At 33.7% G+C, this 26,473-nt stretch overlaps 1 protein-coding gene across 3 annotated transcripts in view; it reads left to right on the top strand.

Moving 5' to 3' along the window:
• The window catches only part of Ptp99A (Protein tyrosine phosphatase 99A), a 138,607-nt gene that overhangs the window by 7,444 nt on the left and 104,690 nt on the right, over positions 1-26,473 (top strand). For all 3 annotated transcript variants that reach the window (XM_088047287.1, XM_088047288.1, XM_088047289.1), the window contains exon 3: positions 7,589-7,712. In XM_088047287.1, coding sequence (XP_087903413.1) covers positions 7,589-7,712 — 124 coding nt within the window. The remainder of the gene's footprint in view (positions 1-7,588; positions 7,713-26,473) is intronic.

Here is a 26,473-nt window from a genome sequence, read left to right as displayed (position 1 = left end):
CTGATAGGGCACGTTACCGACGTCTGTGTTTTATAATTACAGCCTTAATGAATTCACTCCCGCACCATCGAACTCGATCATTTTATTTTGGTAGCCACAACGAACTAAACCGACATTTAATAAAATTACGCGTAGAAACGAGAAGTTTGAATATAATTTACTTGCCGCCTTTGTGTGTTAACAAAATGTTAAATCAAAAAGAACATTCAGAGTACCACCTATTGAGTGAAATTCATTTTATAGGTGCGCTCTTTTTGCCAAAAGTTATTGTGTGTTCGCAGCAACATTAATATATAATGTAAATTTGGCTTTGTTTGATTCTATTTGAATTTTTGCAAAAATTACACTGACGATCAGAGGAAGGAAAAGATGAATCTTTAAGCAGTCACAAATTGAGTCGCAGAGCGATCTATCACTAAACCACAAAAGCGGCTTGTAATAGACTTCCTGTCGTATATTCTCTAATTCAACACGTATAGTATATCAAATTATCATCATTTCATACTAATTCGAGAACAATACTTGGTAATTCATTTAGTTATAGTTACATGATTATTTAATAATTATTTAAATAAACATTGTATTGATAAATATTCACCGTAAAGCTGATTTGTAAAACACATTAATAAGTTTATATATTTCACATAAATCATTATAGATTTATTTCGATACAGTTTTGAACATTCGAATAATGACAACAAAATGGCTGGTGCTTCGAAATATAAAATAACTAAATTAAACTCTAGTTTATTTCGAAGGTTCTGTTTATCCTTTGGTAAATCCATCAATCTGCACGGTGAAAAAATTTCACTGAAGCATTGACTTGTCGGTATGCCTCTTTTCAACAAAAAATAGAATACAGAATCGCCTGGATATGGGAGTTCCATTGAGGCTTCTTTCATTTCGATTTTCGATAAGGTGCTTAGATACCGGAGCTCGAAAACTGGGCTCTGAAAGCAGCGACATTCCGCGCGTCAACATGTCCACATGTTTACATGTCCGGATCAGTACGAGTAATTACGACACGCAAATTTTAAAAAATTGAAATAATTTATAATTAAGCTATAAAAATGAACTCAGTGCAGTATAAAAGACTGTTTTGAGTGAATAATGAAATGTGCATGATATTTAAAATATTATAGCATAAATTTGAATAATGCGAATCGTATAATTAAAAAAGTTCTCGCTGGTAGCAGTAAATGCAAAATCAGCAGCAAACACCCATTTGTTGTTTTTAAATGATAGGGATGAAACTCTGAAATTTAATTTATAAACTTCATACGTAGCAACCACCACGAATAGTCCACGATTCTGTCGTCTTTTTTATCTCACCCTTGTTTCTTATCTCTTCGCTTATTCGCTTGTCTAGATTGGCCATTGATTATCTCTTCGAGGGGTTTCCAGATTGGGACGGAAAAAATACAAATTGCATGTAAGCAAGTGAGTGAAACATTTTCCTCGCATAAAACTTGAAAATGACTACGATTTATTTACACTGATATTGTCATGAAAACCGTCTATTGGTTTATCCCTCTAAATCAAATTATCTTTTACTGGAAATTTTCATGAAAGTCCTCGATGCGGCTTGAAATAACTAAAATTAATGCGATTCATCGCGAAAAAGTCGACTGTATTAAAATGGATGGGTATGGGTGGTAGTTTGAACGAATTGAACTTGAGATCTGAAAATAATTAAAGTTGCTAGAATTATAATCAATTCGCGTTCGTCGTGGTTTTGAAATATTGATTATAAAAAGTACCGTGGAAGGGTTTTGGTTTCGCTGTTGGCTTTAATAATCGACAATGCATTTCCTACTGTGAGAAAGCCGTCGGTTAAAATTAATACCACGTAAAAAGTATTTTAACGTATCTATATTTTATTTGGAAAACCGACACCGCTCAAAGTGGATAATATAAAAAAGGGGAAATGTTTTTTATTCACAAATTTTTATCACAAATACAATGAATGCAACACTTTTGAGTTTTCACATTATTTTAAAGCCTGAAGTTGCTTTGTTTTAAATGATAACTAAAACAGTCGAAATTATTTTCTTGAAATGTCAGTTAAATTACCACCCGTGGAAAAGGTTTTATCGTTAAAATAAATCTTTAAAAACTTAACATAATAGGTAGTTTATGACGGATTATATTAAGACATAACAAAAATATTATAGTTCACGCATGCAACACAACAAACATACTTACTCCGATATAATCGTTACGTCCGTGTACATAACAATAAATAAATGGGGATAATTGTAGCCAAACAAACAAAATTTTCCCCCAATGTAGATCATTATTAGTTGATTAACTATGTCATTCTAAGTTCAGAAACAATGTTTCATTTAATTGCATTTTCAAAATCGTTTTATGGGATGATTGATTTTATTGCAAGTGGTTCGTTTGTCGAGAGTACATAGAGTGCCCGCATACTATAAAATTAAGGGTGGAAATTATCCAAAGGCAATAATTTATCTCGTAAATTTCATCTAATGACTGACAATTACATGTGTTAATTCCTACAATTTTTTCCCAAGAGTAATTTGCTTCGATTACTCCAGGGGTGATACAATTAGTTTGAATAATTGATTTAATAACTACCCCAATAAAAACGCAGTAATGCATACAAGTGTACGGAAATTGTCTAGTGTGTATGATTGCATGCAAGCCATAATGAATATTGGGATAATACATTCATATATTCGAAACACAGGATGTAAACATGTTCACGTCAAAACAATTTAAGAAACTTCTAAAATACTAGAAACACGAAAGTTATTAATGCTTGCGTATTAACCCTCTCAGACTTTTGCTTTGTGGTTTTAAGATTATTACACATTACATTCGCTCATTTCTACATTCTAATAAGTGTTGCAAAATTGTTGTTTGCAGAGTATTACCTCGATTTATCTTTTCTTTGTTGAAGTAGGTCGAAGTAAATTCGTATCATTATTTATTCAAAACAGAACTTCCGTTTTAATACGTGTATTTAAACACTGGCTTATTTGCTTAATTTTTACCACTTAAACGAAATTCACAATACCGTGGGAATTTATGATAACCATTCGGTGACTCGTTTGGGATAAAATATTATACATATTCCGTGAAAACCACAACCACTGTGCTAAGTATTGAGTCTTATTCAAACAATCAATAATATTTCTGAATTGTTTTCTTTTATAATATTTTCAATCGATCGTGTTTACGATCCGATTTTATGTTGTTTTTAACCATTTATGGATCTAATTGACGTATAACGCGAACATAAAAATGCTTGAACCAACAACACATAATTACACTTCATTTTTTATATATTTATTACTGTATTTACAGAAATATTGTGCGTGATTATCGACGTTAATGTGGACGCTCGTAGGTTTGATTGTTTCAATTTATTAACTAAAATTTTCTGCTTTACTGCTAACTTGTTTCTGTTTATCACTAAAATTTAGAACTAAAATAATTATAGCGTTGAATTAATCCCGGCGCATCCACCATTTTTAAAGCGCTGTGAAATGATTAGGAAATTGTATGCAATTTGTTTTGTTTAATTCGTTAACTACAGGAAATTAAAACTCTAACAAAAAACATTAATTATCCTATTATATATGCTGTTAATTTTGTTGGTTGATTAAGTTTATAAAACAAGGAATCGGAAATTTACGAAAGCTTTTGTCTGCGCGGTTGCTGGTTGAACTGAAATCAGTGTATGGCATAGTAACAGTTAATTGCACTTTGGTTTCATTATCGCCCTCAATATGAAGGCATTATACGGCCTTCCAGCTGAATTTACCGAAATATCATAATGTCAATTGATGGTGATTTTGAAAGTTTGATTGTTTGTTTGATTTGACAAAAACTTTATAATGGAAGCTGTTAACTGATAACATCACTCAAACGTGTGCTTATACATAAAATACGACAACAGCGGTAATAAAAACTGTTTTATTAATTCCTACCTTTCATCTGGTGTAACTTCCGTATAATCAGTTTTTTAGACCCGTATAGCATAAAATTTGCCGATTAAATGGAAAAAGGCAGTGTCGCGTTTCATATCTCAATTTCACTTTAATTAATTTTTCAAAGCAAATTTTAAAATTCGGATCAAAGCAGAAGATACAATTTTTGTTGCATTTCCATTGTTTGAGATTTTCCGGGGCTGCTTTTGTAACACTCCTCCTATGTGCAAACGATAATCTTCCTCTGACTCAACGAATCAATTTTATTCTCCATACTTTGTACACACAGTTTGTTTATCAAGGGCGTAGAATTTTTTTCCAGGAAAAAATTCAAAGTTTGTTTAAGTCGGTGCAGATTATTCGATATTTGTCAGGATTCAGATGCAAATCGCAGCATTAAGTGCGAATTGGGTTCGCGCAATAATATTAAATTATTGATAAGATCGAGCTGCAGAACACAAAAAATGGCTTTTCAGAACCTGAAAAACTTATATACTGACAGCAATCTTCCTTCTTTCGTTTTATCTTGGAGGCTAAAAAAAAGCGCCTATTAATATTCATGGGGTAAATCGGCGACATGAAAGCCGCTATGAATTAAATTGAGCGGGCGAGTTTAAGAAAAAACACCCTCAGTGTCGTAATGTAATTGAGTAATAGTTTATTGGTGCGTCAAACAGATTTATATACAAAGAAATGTGTAAAATGACCACATTTAAATAGGATTGTCAGGTTTCATTAGGAAAAATGTTGTGGCTTTTCTCATTATTGAACGATGTGTAAGTTAAATGAGCCAGCCTTAGTGATGAATATATTTAATGTAAATGAAACGTTGGAGACGAGCGAAACAATATAAGTGCGTAGTAATGTGCGAGAAGCGCGTTTTACGCGTTGGTAATTTTGATTTAGCAATTTTCCGAATCGAATTTGTCGGGTGCAGTTAGGAAACGACGCTTTGCAAGGCAAAACAGCGATAATAATAAAGCATGTTGCAAAATATACGAGTATTAGCAGCTCCCCTTTGTCTTTCCGGTAAATGAGAAGCAAATGCAAAAGCTCGTGCGTCCGAAGCACAGGGTCCGTTTAAACGAGTTGGTTTGTTCATCGTAGCACCTTTATGTATCATTAAAAACGCCATCGAAATTCTAGAACCGTATACACACGATTCTATAACCCTTTTGTGTTTACTTTTAATCCGGGAATCGGATTAGCGACTATGCAGCATATAGATATTTGCCGATATCCGGAAACGATCGAGTTAAACGCACCTATTTCCCGGAAACTGCGCCCCATTGTTCTTTGATTTCGTTTAAATGCATGAAACATGAAATGAGGTGTTAAGCCCTGGAGATTTAACTACGCAGACAGTCGTTACGCAAAGAGAGGACGACCGACCATTTAAGCTCTGGCTCCGGTCGCCGGTCGCTTCTTCCGGTGAACTGCAACTGTTAACCGAATCGATTCCGGGCTGCTATCGCTCCGCGAGCCGCTGCTGGTCTCATCCTCGCGTGCCGTTGCCGATAATTACACTGTTTAACTAAATGGAAAAACGCAAATTGTTTCCCGCAGAATAAACCGGCTTTAGTGGCGACCATCGACCGTAGAAGTTTCCCAACAACGTTACTGCCAACACCTTAGATCGTCCGACTTTTAGAAAAAAAGCACTCCTTTGTTTCAAACGGAAACTTCTTCACGTTAACATTTCGTACAACATAAAGAATTTCTTGAGCGTTGTACTGATAAGTGGACGCTTAGCGATATCCACCATCTTCTAGACGAAATCGCTACAAAACCGCTTCGCTCTGCACAACTTGGCGCTTAATAACGGATCTCAAAACTCACGAAACAGAATTACACAAACCAACTACAACTGTGAACACCGTTTAACTACTATGTACGCAGTTATCACTGAGTGACTCAGTTAATTTTCTCGACGTGAGACGACCCTGGCGGTAGATGACACAAATTTTCATCATCCTTATCATTCCGACGCTAGAAACCGCGAAATATGCGCCTACACACCTTTTAGAGGATATTTCACAAGTTTATTATACACTTTTCGTGCGTTCCGTTTTTCCTTTTCTTGAACCGCATGTACAAAAGTCGTGTTTACCGAGAACGTCAAGATATTTTTTATTAATGAAATTTAAATTATTACCTTGAATATTATCTTAGCTGTTGTCTCTGCTTTTGTTGACGTTGGACACACAATATTGCATCTTTCGCGTTAAATTTTATCCCACAAAATATAATTTGCGGCATTACACTTATTCAACTGTCACCTGTTTGCAAACAATGACAATGAATCACATTTCGCACTTTAATCGAAGCGTTTTCATATTTATAGGATTAGTAATTTTCTACAGTAATTGAAATTGAATACAGCAGACTTATTTATTATACAGGGTGTTCGAATAAAGTGCAAAGATTTTAACTGCTGTAGATAAATTGATTACCATAACTGCATAAACAAAAACCGTTTACGATCGCTCTTATCATATTTGTTTAAATTTCACTTATTTACTGGTTTTAAAAAAATTGTTTAAAATAAATAGGGCTGTCAAAAAGGCCAATTTTCATCTCGATTGATTTGTAAGGTGTTAAGGCAATTTTTCCTGACTCTCTGAGGAGAAAACCAAAATTTTAATTACATAGAAACGAAATAATAAAAAAGTTACCTGTAGTTGTTACGAAAAATGATCAAATGTTCTCCATTCAATTTCCAATTCAGTTTCATTCGTCAAGATAACACTGTTCATCACAACACTTTTGAAAAAAACCACAAGCAAAGAATAAAAAAAAAACAACTCAAAATAATCCCAATTTGAACACTGTAAAATGCATGTTTCTCTTACCAAGATTATTGTTAAATTTTTGTTCATTCGCGTTTTTATTCCTAATTTTTTAATGGCTTGGACTCTGACATAATGACATTAGTGGAGTGGCAATTGAGTGTTTCACGGCGATTTCTGCAAAAAACTTTAAACATTTTTTCCCTGAAACTGTGACGATTTGAAACGCAAAATTTGGGCATTAAGTCAAACTATGCTGTCTGATCTTGGGGTTGAAATCGTTGCACTTTATTTGGGTTCACTCTGTATTGAGAGATGACTGATGGTGGTTAATTTTTGAAGTGTTTTTTAATATAAACAGCGTTACTATTTCAGTCGATTTTCAATGGAAAATTGGTTGATTTTTTTTTCAGTTTATTTATTATTATTTGAACGATACATAAACCTACTTTGTATTTCATATTTTGGAAGCAAGAAATAATGAACAAATAGTACAACAAATAGGAATGATTATAAACTGATGCAAATTATGCAGTAGAATACCTCAAATATGTTTAATTATTGCAAAACTTTACGAATACCGCTAATGAAGAATGCTTAAATCCAAAATAGTTTTGTACGTTGGATATTGCAAATATTCTATAAAACCTCAAAGCGAATGAAAATCAGGGATAACTAAACAGTTTCCGTTGAAGAATCAGTGGTCATACGTGTGATTTTATTAGCGTATCGGTTTCCAGGCAAAAACCCACCCATATTTCCTGAATCGCTTGGTATTATGTGGCGGCTGTATAAGAGCTCTCATGTTTTTGTGATAAAAGTGTTTTTTTTTCTTTGTAGATGTGCCGGATGCGCCGGGTCGGCCTCTTATCGTCAGCTTCACGTCTAGGTCGGTCAACCTTTCGTGGGCCCCCTCGCAAGACACGCACCACAGTCCAGTCACTCACTATATCATCCACACTCGGTAAGTAGTCTACTCATCCTCCAAATTTGAAAAATGTCAAGGCCATCACTCCCACCGCTGATATATAACCGATAATAATCGCTATCCTCACCACCCTCATCACCTGTCAAAGCTCGCTGGGAGTTGTAAAAGCATTTCATTTTCATGAAAACACAAACGTACCCCAATGTCACTGTGGTTTACTTTCGTACCAGGATTATGACGAATGTTTGTCGTTAGTCAAAATATTTAATCATTCGTCTGTGCTGAGCAAACTTAATTGTCATCGCGTTTTATACAATTTTACAAAGAAATGGCGGCTTTGTGATTTTCCCGAAATGAAATGATTAAAATGATACGTTGAAATTCGTAATGCTCCGATTTCCATGTTTTTCTTGTTAATTAGCACAATTATCATCATGAAAACGCGGCCTGAATCAATAGTCTTCAAGCACTAGCGAAATACTCCAACAAAGCAAGGAAATGAAGTGATTTTCTTACTCGTAATACCTCAAACTAACATTACTCCATTTAGATTAATAATAATGGCTACTTTGCGGCATTATTCGTATCTATACAGTTCCAGAACAAAGAACGACTAAAAAGAATCAATCTCTACTTCCTTTTCCGACATTTCGTATACTTTAATCACAACAAGACGTGATAAAAGTGAAATTACATCGGAAAAACGTTTTTTTGCCCAATGTAAGTTTTCCATTCATTCTCAACATTCTCCAATGGCTACTGTAAAAATTCAATATGAAATTCTTCTTAAGTGTAATATTTCTGGGTGGAATATTAAAGAATTCAAAGTATTTATGCCATCACTGCTGGCTAGAGTCAAACTCATATTTAAAACTGTAAAAGTACCAAGGGAGCACCAAGGGAGCCTATGACATTACGATATTCTCTTCAACAGATTTTCCTTTTTAATCAAATTCTATTGGCTTTGTTCAATTTTATTAAATCACTGATCCACTTAATACGCCTACGCGAATAGCTTTCAAAGCCCATAACTTTAAATATAAAACAAATTTCCCAAAATAACTAGAAATACAATTGGCGCAATTTAATCTCAATTACAATACAATTTTTAATAAATCTCTTAATTTTCTTACAAAATGAAGCTTTTCCAGTTTTATCACAACCATGGGGAATTAATTTTATTTGTGGTTAATTAAATTAATAATGTTTATGGTGAAGATGCGGTGAACGAATTTCCTTCTAACAATTTCAGAACAAATATTGTAAACTAGTCGTCCCCAAATTAGCCTCGAAAATGTTTATACAATTTAGATTCTTTTAAGGCAAATTTTAGCGAACCACTAATGTTTTTAAGATGGAATTACCGCCCCTAATGATTTACGCAATACAAGCATTCAAAAACTTTAAGGTGATCGCGGTAATAAACAGAGTAAGAGGTCGATAAAAATCATATTACGACGTCCCTTAAAAACCTCCTAGCAGACATATTCTTTCCTCGTTTAGTGTTTTGTGTCAGCTGCACCACTATGCTTTCAACTGTACATTTTCAATGAAGTTTTTTTGGAAAAAAAGGAAGTTAGTAAAACCTATTCTATTAGGTTGGAGCTTTTATTAGTTTTCTGTGCTCAATAAAATAATGAGAATCCTAAAGTGTGTTTATTGGTCACGTATAATCATTAGAAACCTGATTCCATTACACAACAATGGAAATAATTCATTTATTTGATGAAATGTGTACGCAATTTAAAAACCTACCCGCTCAGGGAGTAGAAAATAAAATCACTTTGGCTGTATCTAATAATAAGATTTAAACAAAAATTCAAAGCGATGTTTATTATACAGATGTTCAAACACAAACTGTCGGTGGTTGAATACAAATCCTTTTTGAAGTTATCAAGGATATTATAAACCAATTGCTCTAGTTGAATCAATTGCCGACATAAAATGTGACGTATTATCGGAGCTTGGCAAAGAAACGGAAATAAGAGCAAAATTGAAAATCCTAAAGTCTATCTTGGGATTTGAATTGGAGATCTTTCATATGGTTTCACCTATTTGCATAGAAACTAATTTCCAGTCAGTCTTCTAAATCCCGACAAAAATATCAACCATAATAATTTTTAACTATGCGATTTTTCGTTGACACAAAATTTGTTCAGACCATGTGCATCCAATTACTCAGGTTGACGAATTGTTTGAACTATTTTTGAAACGTCACTTTTTTAAAATGAATGTAATAGCCTTGTGTTGTTAAAATGAAATTAAAATGTATAATTTTCCGCTCGCAACCACTGATTACGTGAAAGATACCTAAAAAAATAATTACCAAAACCACAAACTTTATGATTTTACAGATTAATTTGCATGTAACATGTTAATTACTTACATGTGTGGTGTGTACATATGAAAGGGTCACACTAGACCATTTGCTCAAATTAAGAGTTTAAAAATGGGAACGTCATAATTTACAAACAACATAAAAAGCGGCTGATTCGGGTGATATGCCTACGCCCCCATGTAATCCAGTCTCATCTATTTTCCGTTGGCTGATTTACATCAAATTTTGGGGAAATAAATAAAAGTGTATCAGATACATCTCTGATGTATTTTTACCATTTAGGAAGTTGGCATAAAAATGGTTTAAATTTTACGTTTATTGTTCCGCGAGGACACGGCAGAATGAAAAATCTATTTATAAACTAACAAAACACTCTGTGGTTTTAATCAGCGGTCATTTCGGACGATATTGACATTTACAGTCTGTGTATTTTACATTATAATACACAATAAAAAATAAACACATCGTTTAGCGAAGTAGAGAATGTAGAGTCGATTGGAAAAATGTTTTCAGTTATTGTTGACTACACCACTGTTTTCTTTAGTTTTTCGACGAAGCAGTTTTGAGAATCCGCCACTAGTTATTTGTAACAACAGTATTGAATCAATTTTTAGTTTAATTAGTTTATTGCGAAACATTGATTTGACGTTACTAGATTTAATTCAAAAGCAGTAATTTTATTAATTTGTGATCGCTGTAATATAGTGAATGTTATAAACATGCTGTAATTTTTCCTATGATGCTAATAACGACTGATGTCAGCCAATATTTGTACCACCGTTAAATTAATCACTGTTTGATATTAATTAGTTTGTACATTCGACATACAAGTGTAGCATGCTATCGAAACAATTTCCATAAAGAAGCCCTACTGTAAGCGGAACAAAAATCGCTTTTGTGCGGTTCTTAAGAATCCGTTTTGGGTGTGTCTATTTCGGCAGGAGTGATGTATGCGGTCCATTAACATTTTTGGGTTTGAGTTTAAACACTTTCAATTAGGGGTTGACAGTGATTTGTTGCTTATTTCTGGAATATGCAAAATGTTAATCTGTCGTGATCAGAGACCATACATATTTATGTATTTGCCCTTCAGAATGTAAAGTTATTATGAATGCCTTATTGCCAAGAGGGAGAAGGCCCTTGGGAATTCCCATGCGTCATATCGACGGCATACAGAAAATACGTTTGATTTGTCAAAGAGAGAAACGGCACGCACTCACGACTGTTTTACGGGGTTTAGTCACTTTTGTTGGAGAAATTACATTAACTGGGCGTTGTCACTAGCTCGCCTGTGTGGGTGTGAATAATGCGAATGAAAAATTATTGATATTATTTTAATAGCGTGAGTAGTCGTCGTTTGTGTCAACATCGAAGAGAAAGCTAATGACAGTTTAGGCACTTATTTGGATCTGCGACAAATTACATATCACTATACTATATGAAAAAAGGTAACATGATAAATTATCAGGAGAAAGAAATCTGAGGCGATTCCATCGACCTTTTCCATTGGGGCGCTATGCACGGCTGCTCTTATAAAGAACATTTACTTTCAGTTCGGTTGTAGTACGTCGAAATAAAAATTTAAGCTCGAATTTCCATTCCCTCTTAACAATTCAACCAAAGAATTTTAACACATGCAGATTCTCTTAAAAGCACACTGAAAATCTCAACCGAAAAAGCAACTCAAATGACCAAAATAAAATCATGAGATTGTCAACCAAGCAAAAACTGTTTTCTTTTTGAAGCCTTTAGATGGTAAAACATAAAACGATTGAGTTTTTTTAATATCTTGGTTAGCTGAAGGCAAACAAATTTACGAGAAAATATTATCGTCGAAGTAATTTGCAAAATCGCAAATTAAGCTAATTAAACTTCGTTTAGCTTCATTGAATATTCCTTCTGACACAAAAATAAGGAAACCGCCAAGAAACCTCAAATTTTCTGTTTACCTGGAAGTTTCCGGTCTTAATAGGCTAAAGATAGATACCCAGTCAACGAAACTTCCTTCATTTCGACAGCTGATGCAAAATCAAAACATAACTGTGATTAAATTATAAATTTCTGTTCACCCATTCGTAAAATTCATGATTATTTTCCGTTTTAACCACATTGCAACAAATTTTAATGCACTTTTTTTCCAGTTACTTTATATAAAATCAATACGATAAAATTAAAACGATATTGTCCAATGTCAATTTGATTTATTACGGAGCGCACGAAATGATAACAATGAAAATATTAGCAACAACTAACAACCCAAATAACATTAAACAAACGCGTTAAAGATAATTGAGATACCTGTGAATATTTTCTGTCCAAGTTAAAAACAACAGTAATTGGCACTTGGTGCATCAGTTCTTTTAATCAAATTAATAACACTCAATTATTATTTCTAAGTGCCGATATGTGGAAATTTGTTAAAAAAATCAATATGACTGTAAACAAGAAACGAAATTAAAATAGAAAAATATTTAATTGATTTGGTTCAAATTTGTGTCTATTAATGCACAAAACCTGTACATTGATGGTATTATTTTCAATTTTGACTGGCAGATGTAAATTTTCAAAAATAAAATTTAGAATTTTCTCTGCTTGAAATTTTTTATTGAATATGTGTCATTCGCTATAAATAAAACGTAACATCCCCGAAAACTGGCCCTCAATTTGCGTAGTTAATTTTCAGTGCGTTTTTTTGTTAAAACGAAGATTCGGAACGTGGGAATCCCAATGGCCAGTGTTAAAAAAAAATTACCAAAAGTACATTCCTCTGTATTTATCAAAGTGTAATTTATTTCAAAACTGAGAAAAATGGCTTTTACTTTTGATTTAATTTAAAGTGAGACACCGCTACAAAGAAAAAAATGGATAATCCATTTCCACCTTGCACAGTCAGTATCAATTGATTTTAACGTCATTTGGTGTGATACTTTTCCGCGTGATTAGATTTTGATGTGTTAGGGCCCGAGTTCTTTGTATCTTGGCCTCGAATATAATAGACAAAGGGCTTGCCAAAAGCTTTAAATGAAATTCAAATCTGGTTTCATCTCACACTTTGCTTCATGTAATGGAATTGTTACTTTCTTGCCACGATAAAAATTGAATTAAACTAACCTTTGCTATAAATTATTTCCAGATAATGGCTCTTAAAAATGTTACCCTCTTCCCATTTTCGCACACATTGGAATTTGTCTAGGCCAATACGTGGTCTCCGTGAAACGAAATCTGCACTTTTCTGTCAACAACGAATCTGAGTTTGATCTATTTTGCATGCTAAGATAAGCAAGATGCAGATTTCCTTCTGACAGTAACTTGGAAAATTATACAATTCTGGTTTAATACTGCTATTTAAAGCAGAACCCTAGTGGTGTTTAAAACAGTATAAACCGAGCACTAATTGTAACTAAATGTGGTGGTGTAAGTTACACATCACTCTACTAGATAATTATTTAACAACAGATGATTAAAACTAAATGAAATTGCAAATGTAGAGCAGGTGTCATCTAACAACATCAAGTTCCACAACTTCACAAACCTTGAGGCGTTTACCACGGCACTAATAGAATTTTCTCTTTTACATCACACAGTTTTCATTCATAACACCAGTTTTGATCTCAAAATACAATTTTACTCTAAATCGTCAAGTTGTAGACTTCGTTCATTAAACTTTCCTGGAATAGTTAATAATTATCACTTTTTTCACCATTTTGTGGGAAACGGTGAGTTATTACAATCGCCAGATAAACTTTAATTTATAGTTATACCTTAACTTGCAAACCTTCATTAAATTTAGTGCTCCTAAAGTTGGCTAGCATTTCTGAGTAGCAGCCTCTGTTGTTAAGCACGTAAAATATGATTTAACTTGGAAATGTTGTTCAGGCTAGCTTTATAGTTTTATAGAATATGCAAATAGCAAATGATGTTTAAAAGTTATAAGTAAGTCATCAGAAAAAATCACCTTTAATTTTTCTGATAAAAATGATAATTTTACAGGAAATGGCAGACCGAAATAGCTTTCTCCGTGTTGTTCTCGAGGTCATAAGTCCCACACAATTTATTAAATAATAACCGGAGGAAGCTGAACCATTCACCCGAAAACCGCAGACTAGTTTGGTCTTTATTGAGATTCATCAGTGCGGTGTGCATTCGAAGGATTCGGCCTCCAGCCACAAATCCTTCTAAGTTAGGGCAGCACAGTTACATAAAGAATCTTGTTACGGGTCCGAGTCGAAGTACAGTTTCTATTACTCGCACGGTTTTCCATGCATACGTTTTATAAATTTTTCCATTTGATTAAATTTTTTATTGTGTTTAATGTTCGTTATATTATGACTAATCAATTTCGGTTTTTAGCCTACATGGATATGAAAATTTGTTTAATGGAATGCGAGGATTACGAATTAAAATTTTAATAATCCTAAGTCACTGTTCCATTAGGTTATATTAATACACGATTTTAAAATCATTTTACATTAAACTATCCAAAATTATTGTCCGCTTAACCGCAAATAATCTTTGCTTTGAGTCATGTGCAAACTTCGACATCAAGAAACACGAATTTGCTTGCAACACAACAATAATTAACCACATTAACAATTCAACTATTCGACCGATCACTCAGACTACTTGATTGCCCACATTTCACAACTAGTCAAGTGAAGCAGGCTAGAAAATGATTAGAAAACTTTAATTATTCTAGACTGATGTCATTTTAGTAGACAGCTTTGATGTACAAATTGTGTTACACTTTTTAATTGTGTACCTTCAGTTAAAAATAAAGTTCTAGCTTATGAAAAGCAAACAAAAAAGGTCTAGTGCTTTAATTTATCGTTTCATTCCAAAGGGAGCCGATCCAGCAACGTGCGCTATAATAAAAAATTCTCTCAATATCACGTTTACGTTTATCATCCGCAAGTGAAAATCAACACAATAATAACAAATAACGCTATTGTTTAAACAAAATTGTACATTCTTCCAATAAAAAATGCGTTGAAATGTATCAGTTCTGTTTTTGTTTAAAACACAATACCACAAAAAATTGTGCATGAAGATTACTCTGTTTAATTAATCATGTAATTTTATGGGTTTTATTTTTAACTGGTAATTCCTGTATAAATGGTTTGTATAAAAAATATCACCGCAAGCCATTGTGTGCTCTGAATTTATTGAAATTCTATCTATACCACGATTTAGCATTTTCAAAGTCGTTCGTGTCTATCACAGGCTTTTACGCTAAATTGACAGTTTTAATTCAGGATGAATGTTTTTTCTCACGGTTGTGACGAGTAGAACACAATGTAGGTATTTGATTATACGTTTTCTGTAAGGAGCAGGAATTGCAAATTAAACCCTGGATTATATGGATTCTAAATGAAAGCGCAGCGTTATGGTTTTGCGTGGAAACTATTTAACCTACGATCATCATGTGGTTCATTAGTTGCGATAAAGTTTTGTGTTTTTATTAAGCCGTCGTTAAATTTAATTACGCGGTTTAGTACTGCGTTTATGTAGCACGAGGGTGTTTTTAATAATTTTGGGAAAACTGAGAGTAAAGGTTCTGCCTTTGTGTGGCGTATTATATTTTTACAAAAGACGACGAAAGTAATCCGTTATTTAAAGTTCGGTTGTCATGGCGTCCTGTGAGGATAACGTTTTGAAGGTGTTCTTTAGGAGGATAATGAGCCAGATTTTATAATACTAAGGAAATCCAATTTTACCAAGAGTATAAACTCATTATTTTAAACGAAAAACGTTACTTCAATATTTCATGTTGGTTTGTTGTAACTTGTTGTTTTATAGTTAGTTTAGTATGGGGGTAATCTAGAAAATGAAGGGGTAAATGACTAACTGCCGCCCGTAAGTCTAAAGAAACAATGGGTTTAAGGTGCACGTAAATATTTGCATTGTCCGAGAAATTTAGTTGTTGTGTCAAGTATAGTAAGAGGTTTTTATTTACTTTGTTAGTTTAGGGGTACATTGAAGCCTCCCTGTGTTTCGAATGGTTCGTTGTTTATGTTCTCGTACTCAAACAAACAATACGCTGCGGTATTCTAGGTTTTAAACACAAAGCTCTCCAATAGCATTACGTTCAATAGCATATACGAGATAGTTTAAATGCCCATGAATCGCATTGCATTTAGACCGTCGTAAATTTAATTTTTCCATTCAACTATTCATGAATTTATTGTCTTTTTATTGATTTATAACGTGTTAGTTCTTTTCCTTTTTTCCAAAGCGATCGCGCTTCATCTACACCCACAAATCTACTCGCAATTTTAAATCAAATCCTTTATCTTTTATGACTGACTTTCAGAATGTAATAAAATCAGTTACAGTCCTACTTCTAACTTTTGGATCTGGAAAAAGCTTTCAGTGCAAAATTATAAATTGATGTTATCCCGCGTCAATAACGTTTGGATTTTATTCCGCGCCTCTCACAATTGCACTGGATCCCTATTGCTGTGAAGTGGATTGTTTTCCCAATTACATTTAACCCATATTTAAATTTATCACTTGTTAATTATCGGCAAACTGTTATCACACACACGGCTCCATTCCGTTTATGATAATCAATAATATTTCACTCATCAGGAAAATCCTTCTACAATCAACAAAAAGCACAAGGCCTCAGAGCTAGGCCAACTTTATCCACTTGAAAATCCTCAAATATCCATACCCCATCATCCACGGACGCCCACAGAAAGCTTACGTAAGATTTACCGATACACACATTTCGTCAAATAGAATAACAACAAAGACTTTTTCCTTCCAAGTTCTTTATCATTTCGATGGACATACATCAACTTTCTCCACAATATGTAAATTAATCGAAACACAGAAACAGAAATACAGCCGATAAGAATCTTTGTAGCAACCGAAAATAAACTATCAAAAAAATCTCGACTCGTTCTACTTTAACATTAATCAGTTAAAAATCTCAACAAAATCCTTATCCTAGTTTCCTGTTTCCATTTGTTTTACGAACGCACGGAAATGGCTCTTTATAATTCCATTATAAAAAGAATGATCGCTTCTGGCGATTGCTCTTCTTTAATTAATTTTGTTTAAAAAGTCGGTGACTTCGCTCAATTTTTTTCTTTTACTGATGAAAACTGTTTATCTAAAACTGACGCGGAATGCGCTGAAATTCAGGTAGAACAACGGAACTATGAGAAATAAAAGACGAAATCATTCTTTGTTTTAAGACCATAAGCTAACTTTCATAAAAGTTAGTTCCCATTTATTTTTGTGTAGCTTATACGACGGACAAACTTTATCGGAAGGAAATTTGCGACAAATTGAGAAGGAAAATTCGCATCTTTCTTGTACTTGTTGGAACACATCGAGCGAACCAAAAAATAATAAAGTTTTCCAAGATGCTTTGCGATAAAATTTATTGCTGATTATCACGCCCCAAAAGTAGTTTCGCTGACCAATTATCCATGCAACGTATTAATACAGTTTATTCTCTTAAAATAAACGAATCATAGAATAAGATAATCGATTTCACAATAATGGCACTATTATAATTCCCTCGGTTGAGAATCAGACATAAAAGATAATTGGCTGTTTGAGTTAAAGTGGACATTTTATCCGGAGCGCTTTGGTTGCACTTGCAACGAAAGAATGTATCTGTCGACACCTAAACAGAGTTTATCTCCGTCGATCTATAAAAAATTTTATGATGTACAGAACAATTACAGGGTGCTGAGTTGTTAAAACCGTTTTAGAACGCTGATATTAAAACCTGCAATTATGTTCCTTTCATGTTCAGCGACACACAGCAGGATGCTTTAACAACTGGAAGTTATTCCGTTATTGTGACAAATGATTGTTGATTGTGAACTACACGTTTAACGGGTAAAAATTTAGATAAAACGAAGAAAGGAACAGTAAAAAAGCATATAACGAATAGAACAAAAGGAGATTGCATTATATCATGAATGGTACAATTTGTGCATTGCGAATTGTAAAGTAAACTGTTCGGGCAATTAAGGATGAACAGAATTGCCTGTGTTAATCTAAACATAGTCAATAGTCAATACCGACTGTTCAGAAATTTTATTAGATTATAAATCTGGGCGTATAGAGCTGCAAAGTAATATAAAAATGGCAGAAAGGGCGTATTCCGACAGACCGAGAAAATTTAAGGATACCTGGGCAAGTAAATCTTCGGAAGTTCGTAAAAAAGTGCGTCGCTAACGCCTGTAATGGTGGACAATGAAAAGGAGAGAAATAGGGAACGAATCGGTAACGATGATGTTGCCGGTACTGGTAAATCGGGAGTAGTAGAGATAACGTCCAGCGAGTAGTTCCACTGCTTCGCAAAGGGCACTAGAAGTTGCCTAACGGCACATTCGTTCTATTGGGAATTCCCAATAAAACTTGGCAAAACTGAACGTTCAAATCACTGCAATCGACGCATATATTTCAAAATCTCCCGTCCTTTTGTTTCAGAGATATGTGTGCAGATATATTTCAATTTCGTTTTAGCTAGACCGAAAGAAATCGAGAATCTGCCAAAATAAAACTTTTATAAACTTCACCCCATCTGTCATAAATTCGATCCGATATTTATGCAGTTATTGAGTTCAAACAACCTCGCGATTTTAATAAATAAAAAATATAAACAACCTTCTTAAAATTTTCTGCATTAACACAGGTCGTTCCTGTTTTACATTAATTTGTTTCATAAACATCCCAACTTGATGATTTAGCATTAAACACACAAATCCATTCATCAGAATGGCCTCCAGCTCTTCTGAGTTGAGCGCCAACATCCATTTCTAAGCTCTTTATTTGCTAATTTGTGAAGATTTATTGTTTAATTTTATCAGTGTTCTCACTGCTTTTCCCAATTTTGGATTTGAAATATTAAATACTTAGTCCACTTACTTGTTGCCTTCTTTATCCGGGCTTTGATGTATTAAGCGTCCTTTTTATCGCTTATTAACATTTAATGCTATTAAACTTGTGAGAACATTCTGTAAAATGTATATTAATTAATTTAAAATTACTTGCGTCTTTGATTTTCATCAAATAATTCATAATTTTCCTGTTTTATTTCACCTTTTTTGTGCCTAAGATTATTCAGCGAAAAATATCTGCGAGGCGATGAAACTGGAAAATTTATCTCACTCTCAAAAGTCATTGAATAAATGTACTTCAACTTCGAGAAGCAAACGAACCAGCAATCTTATTGTGGTTATATGATAAAACATGAAATAAGAAGACAACAACAAAAGTCTCCAATAAAAAAATACATCATCTTACTTTTTTTGACTAGGTTTCCCAGGACAACAAACCGATTCTCCTTTTCAAACTTTTCCCTACTTTTTCCAATGGAACGGCGAAATTCTTCCAACCAAGACTTGAGAATCTGAACGAATTTTTTTATTATGAATGTGTTTGTCGTAGAATAAAACACATCTAGTAACTACATGCCATAAATGTTTAATGTTATTCAATTGCTTTATTCCCTTGTTTAATTACAGTTACACAGCGTTAAAATTAATTTCTTCAAAACACTAAATCTGATTTTCACTAATCCAGTTTCCCTGAAATAAGTTAAATAATTCAGTTACACTCGCCGTGCAATGAGGGCATTAAGTTATTATGTTCTGTTTTCACTGTCTCTTTTATAAATTCGTGTTGAAAAATACAGTTTTAATTGTAAGCGCATTTCAAAATATTTCATTATTATTTTGTATTAGAGAAGATCATTATTTCATAGTTAATTAACAATGTTATGATATTCATTAATATGAGAATTTGGAATGAACATTGTGTCATTTGAACTGTAATAAAATGTTTCATTCTATATATTAAAGGGTGGGATTACAAAAACTCATTCTTCTGTTTCTTTCTCTTGGCGTTAATTAAAAAATCCTGAAATGAAGTTAGAGCAAAAACTGCCAATCTGATTAATGTATTTTATTCTCTCATTTCTGAGCTTTGTCAATAAAAAAGTAGACAATGTAAATGGATTACCGGAACGAAAAGAGAAAAGCATTAATCCAATTGATAGTTTTTTAAATAACTTTGCCCTTGCGCCGTTTGTTCGTCGACGTTTAACTTTCGATCGAAAATTAACTAAGCAGCAAACAAAAAGCGTCTGCTCTTTTAGCTCACACCGGTGTTGTGTGTTGTTATAAAGTTGTTCATTTCTCAAGCGGAAGTTTTCTTTAAAAAAATCTGAGATCAAAAAGTTCTGTTTTGTTTGAAGATTTATCCTTCAATTTAAATGACTCTAGGATTCGATGTAGGGATTTTTTTAAAATCGACCTAAACGGATCCCGGAACCAAATTTAAATGCGGATTTGAGCTGGTCGTGGATTAGGACATGTATGCGACCAGATCAGGAGTGCACCTTTCTATCTAAAAACCTTCGAAAAGTTTGTTTCACGAGGTGGAAAGGATTATCTTGAATTGAGGGGTAGTGGCGCTAAGCATGACAAATACTTAGTAGAAGGGGGCACCCTCTAGTAAAGTTGAAACGTAAATAAAAGGGCCTCTTGTAAAGAGTGAGGTTAGGTAAGTTATTAATTCAGCTGTCCGAATATGTGTAGCTGTGGCCATTGTGAAATTCTTTGGGCCTTTGCGCTAGTCACCCCAACATTTAAATTAATCACCGGCGATTTTTCAGTTGCTCGGGAATATTTGGTATGGGGTTGGCATCTGGTTCGCTGAACAAAGTCGCATATTATAGCGGTAAAATGACAAAATCACTGTTCTGTGCTGCAGAGAGACATTAAATTGACATAATTACAAAGTAGGTAGCACGTGAGCAAGCAAACTTTTTATTATACCAGATAACGTTTAACGTAACCACTATGTATCTATATCCACTCACGATAACCTATAATACATAAAAAAATATATAGAGTCGTTACCTAGAAGTAGCAGACAGTATTCGCAAACTACTACGTAAGAGATTTCTTTTAGGGAATGTAGAAGCTATAAAATGTATGGAACAAAGTCACGAGTTACGAGGTTTGACAAAAAGCAATGTAGCAAATAAAAATGGAGATTTTTTAACCAGCCGTAACACTAAAACCCAACAAATTCCTAGATCAAATTGGGCTACTAAATTTTTCTGCTGACATCAAACATACTACTTTGTATAAAATTGACCACGCAGATCAACGCGAGCACGTAATGAATGTAATGTTGCTTCAATTCTATCAACAGTCTTAGCTAATCAAATGATGTGGTTATTACGCCGCGAGAATTATCGACTTGATCACATTAATAAATTGCACAATTTCAGTGCTCCTTGTCTCCTCAGTGGAATAACCAGGTTTGAATCCGCGATGACAATTACTTATTAGATTAAGCTTATCTCAGATTCTATCTATCAATGTAGATTTCGTAAATATTGTACAAGCAACGAATATACATATGATTATAATGATAAATGAAGGATAAAATCGCATTAATTATAAAAACTCTTTGACTCGATAAATCCAATATAATGTGACATAACGACGACTAATTACAATTCGTTATAAACTGTTTGTTTTGAGGATAATGGACGATTTGTGGCGTTTTATCAAAAAGTTAGTAACAGTTGAGCCTATTTGAGGATTATTGAATGGAATGATGCACTTTATAATGCAATAATGTTTGTGGAGATTACAACAATGTCGTTTCTGTATGTCAGAACAATATGTAATTCTGAATTACTAAAGGTGTAGTGTTCCTGAGTGTGCAATACTATTGTGTAGTTGATCGACGATGCTTAAATTAAGTACACAGAACCTGCAGGAGTGATTGGTGGGTAGGTGTACCACATCGGACGCTGTCTTTGTGTCAAAATGTCTGAAATACGGAGAAAAGACGATTGGGAGGTTCTGATCCAAATCCCTCGAAAACTAGACGCAAGGTTTCTTTGTCACAATATCGTATAACATTGCCGGTTTTAATTCTTATTAATTGCGTTGGCGTACGAAGATCGCTGAGTGTTCTAAGTAAAGCGCGAGGTTTCTGTTTACACCGTGCGCTTTTTGGGCCATTTATCAGATTAAAGCTGATAAGTTTTCTGAACAGGTGCATGAGCTGAAACTTTTGAATCCCGAACTTCTGTTTGATTAAACGCTTTTTGTTCAGACTAATCCGGCTATTTTATTAAGTTTTACTTATTGTAAGTGAAAAAGAACTGAAGCTTCTATAATCTAGCGATTCGTTCTGAAATTGCGTCCTGTCCTGTCGGCTTAAGTAAGGCCGATGAAATCTTAGGTATCTGACTATAAGGGTTAGACGGGGTTTAAAGTCGAGCTGTCCGGCACAGCTGAGCTATTTTAATAAACTCACAAATCACCGATATATGCCGATATTGGAAATAAATACCGACCAAGTAAACAAAAAGCTGGTAGCATCCTGCCGCGAAATCGATTTCAGATCGGACCAACCACCCCGCTCGAATTGATATCCCATTTATTGAAATAAGAATACCACCCCGATGCAGGATTCATCATTTCTCATCGACTGACGCTGCGGCATTGCCATTAACGAACTCAACTTCTCTAATTCACTTTTCCCTATTAGATTCGCCCTGTCAAATCCTTTTTAATTAAAATTTCTTTCTCTTCTGGAAAATTGCACACTTACGTTATAATACAACTGCAATTACATTTTTGTCAAATAAGATGCCATCACTTTAAACTCTCCCGGCTTCTAATTAATATTTTCACCACAACAAAAGATCGCTTCCTCATTACACAAAAATTACCTCAGTCACGTCACAAACAAACGCAAAAATTACACAACCGCACTAATTTTATCGCGAAAAAGAAAAAAACCCACTTTAAGACCACAAAAATTTGCTTTCAAAACTCGATCGTTTATCTCGGCGCTCATCGAATTCTCCCGTAATTATCTCAAATACCTCATTATAATCTTCTGCGTCCTAAATACTTAAAAACTTTCAAAAGTTCTTCAACCAACTTCAGAAACTGTACTAGTTACTCCTGCAAATACCAAAAAAAAAGAAATCTTAAAATTACCGTCTTCCGGTAGAGAGTGAAACCTCTTCACTGACCTCTCGTCGTTTCTGGCCTGAATGACCTTTATACGAGCAACCAATTATATCAACCTTCTTATATTCACAAATTAGTACCATCATTCCAAACTTCGGTGCTCTCAATTTTTTCTACCCTCTTGAGGCTACAGGTCAAATAATAAATTTTAATAAAACTACCAAGTCAAATTAAATTCAATCTTCAACTACTTTAACTAAATAAATTAGTCGCAAATTATGTTTGAGAGTGTTCCAAATCAAATTCTAGATAAAAACTTTGTAATTAGAGTTTGCATAAACACTAATAATTAATAATAAAGCGTTTTAAACGGTCTGTCACAAGTCAGTCGGAATTCCATAAATGTTGCAAATGTTAATATTCAATTCTACATTTGAAACTGCGTTTTTCTATTTTTTCATTAAATAAATAAAATGCTAGAGTAAAAAGTAAATCCATTTTTTTCTTTTGAAGAACGCGTATGAAAGCAGGAGGTTGAAGATTAGATATGCTTTGAAAATATTGGCGGAAATGCTTCAGGAGTGTTTTTACAAAAAATAGAGTTGATGCGTCTAAAACAAACAAATATTGTAGAATGGAAATGTTTTTGTAGCTGAATGACATATTTTAGCTACTGCAGCGAGTTTGTATGTAGTTACGTTTCTGATTTGGAATTTAATGAAGTAGACATTCGAAGCCCACAATTCAATATGAAAAATATTAAAATTTAAATACGAATGAGGAATGAAATTTTAATATACCTGAATGTTTGGTGCAATAAAGTAAATAAAACGATTTTGAGAATTGTCGGGAACATTCGTTTTATAATAAACATGAAGTTGGAAAATATCTGTTCAAGTAACATTAAATTTTATAGACATTCTGAAAGTTTAAGGAGTAAAATTCTGAAACAATTTCAATCTAGTAAATTGAGAAACAGAAACTGGGCTAGGCGAAAATCCTTCATTGTTTGTTATTTTATCATGAAACGTGAGTGTCCAAATGGAGTAATAATTCATAAATTTGAGTGTAATTATAAAATTAGGAGGCCAATCAGACTCGGCCTTTCTTTGGTGTTAATATAGTAAGCAGTTCATTTATCAGGGCTATATTACAGCTTCATATTGAGAAGGGATTTATAGTAGCGCACCAAACGATAAAGTTACTGTACCAGGGAATTAAATTTTATTGGTCCATTCAAAACTCCATTCGCTACCATCCTTCGAGTCATTTATAGTTTCGAAATAAAACGACAATTACAAAAAGAGGCCCAAATAAAACAATATCCTTTAATTAAGTTAATAAGGGATTTTAATAACAAGGCTTGTAAAATCTGAGAGAAAATCGATAACCCCAAAAAACAACACTTAACTTCAATTAACGTATGCAAAGATGAGACAAGTTTAAACGAGTAAAGCAACTTATATGACAGAGGCAAAGCAAGAAGCAAGCGGTAACCCGAACATACACCCTTGGGCACAATTCAGCTGGAATTTCCTCGTTAAATAACGCATTTGTGCGTTATATGCTTTAAACTTGCTTACTTAAAGACGATCTTTTAAAAATTCAGGTCATTTCTCGATGACAACATTCAAATATGTTCGGTTTCAAGTATTCCAACGCGAAAATTGTTCGATTCCCGATTACCATTTCCAGACGAGTGTGAAAATTAAATTAAAGAACACACGGGTTTTAAAACTTCCGTTTATTTCGCTCTTGGAAGAAATTTTGTTGTCATTCTAAGGAGAATTCATTGCGTTATTAAGTTTCCGTGCAATTTGCCAAAAAGTTAACCGATAATTCATTTTTCGACCACTCTGATATTACTGTAGTGTAAGCAAAAAATACGATGAGTGGACGAGGAATAATCAGTTGATATAATTCTTACTTCTGTTCTCGAACCTATAATGAATTACACTTCTCTTCAGGATTTGGAATTCTACTACGAAAGTTCTTTGTTAGTGGATAGCCGACAGGGAATGGACGGGAATGCCTCAGCTTATTTTTTTGTTTGAAAACTTCAACTGGGAATACACTCGAGAACGCCAAATTTAGAAAAATGACGATAACTCAATATATAATACAATCGATTTGATCAATATGGCAACTGCCATATTTACGTCAGTAGGAATTATTCATAACACGTATTATCTCGGATTGCCAATGCGTAAAACATTGTTTATTTTGCAGCATTACCTAGAAATAGCTAAAGTAAATTGAACATTAGATTAGTAGTCTTTTAAACGCAAGTCAAGGAACACGCAATGCTACCAGTAATAATGTTTTATGATTAATTCGTCAAAACCCCAATATTATTTAAAAATTAGCACGAAATGAAAAATTTTACATAATGGCTGTAAATATACACCCGTAACAAAATTACTCTATTTTTCCAACATGTGACCTTTGCCTAAATGACTCTCGGTATTTCATCACGCTAATTTAAGATGCATTCGTTGATTAAAAACAATAATCGAATGTGCACTAATTTCGATGAACGCAACATAACGCTAAGTTTAATGAATGAAATAAAAGTACTTCATGCTACGACTAGTCGATAATGGATTGAAAATAAGTACACGTAATGGAATTAATAATTCAAAACGGGTATCAACTACATGCAGCTAATGCTATTAGATATTACAGGAATACTTGAACTTACAACTGTTTTATGCGTCCTTGGTATACATTTACTAGTAAATCTGTCCTATTTATGGGAGTTTAAAATAGTAATGAGTTGCATCGCTCATCCAAAATGAATAAACATTTGATCGAAGATATCATCCTAATAATTTATACTAAAATTATGGTGGAACTAACAATTTAGTTTTCCCAGACTTAAAAACATAAAATTTTAAACCGATCATTATTTCTTGTACTTTTCCAGAGCAACTATTGACATGCAAAACTGGAGAAACATAAATTACGCCCAACACAAAACCTATCGGAACGAACTAGTTTCCCTCGGACAAAGTTCAACAACTCTTCTCTAATGTTTTACGCTCGAAAATGTCATAATAGTGTTTTAATTACACACGTAAATGCAAATAGTGCCGAAAAATCCAGAGACCCCCTGCTTTATTTGCAATGAATTCGAGTGATTTATACGAATTTGAGAGGCTTGTTGAAATTTCAAAATGATGGTAACGTTTGACGTGCGTGAAGCGTGAGAATGCCCATGGTGGGTTTAATGGTGCAGCATTGTTTGAGCGACGATATATTCAAATGATTTGTTCGATAACACGTCAGGGTCGACGTGTTGATTACACCTGTTGGGTTTTAACATAATATTTAAGGTATTACTTTGACAGTTTAAATTTATGCCAACGTTGCCTCGTTTTGCAGGCATGACGAATAATTCATTATTTTTGTCTAAGTAAATATGACTCAAAGAGTTGTCTGAATATCACGGCTTCAGATGCCGACAATTGTAGCTACGCTGGGAA

Source organism: Gnatocerus cornutus, chromosome 10 (assembly GCF_029298725.1).
Source record: "Gnatocerus cornutus isolate USDA-ARS CGAHR chromosome 10, icGnaCorn1.1, whole genome shotgun sequence".
Classification (NCBI taxonomy): Eukaryota; Metazoa; Arthropoda; class Insecta; order Coleoptera; family Tenebrionidae; genus Gnatocerus; species Gnatocerus cornutus.
Note: the sequence above shows the minus strand (reverse complement) of the source record. Positions and strands in the feature narration are given on the sequence as shown.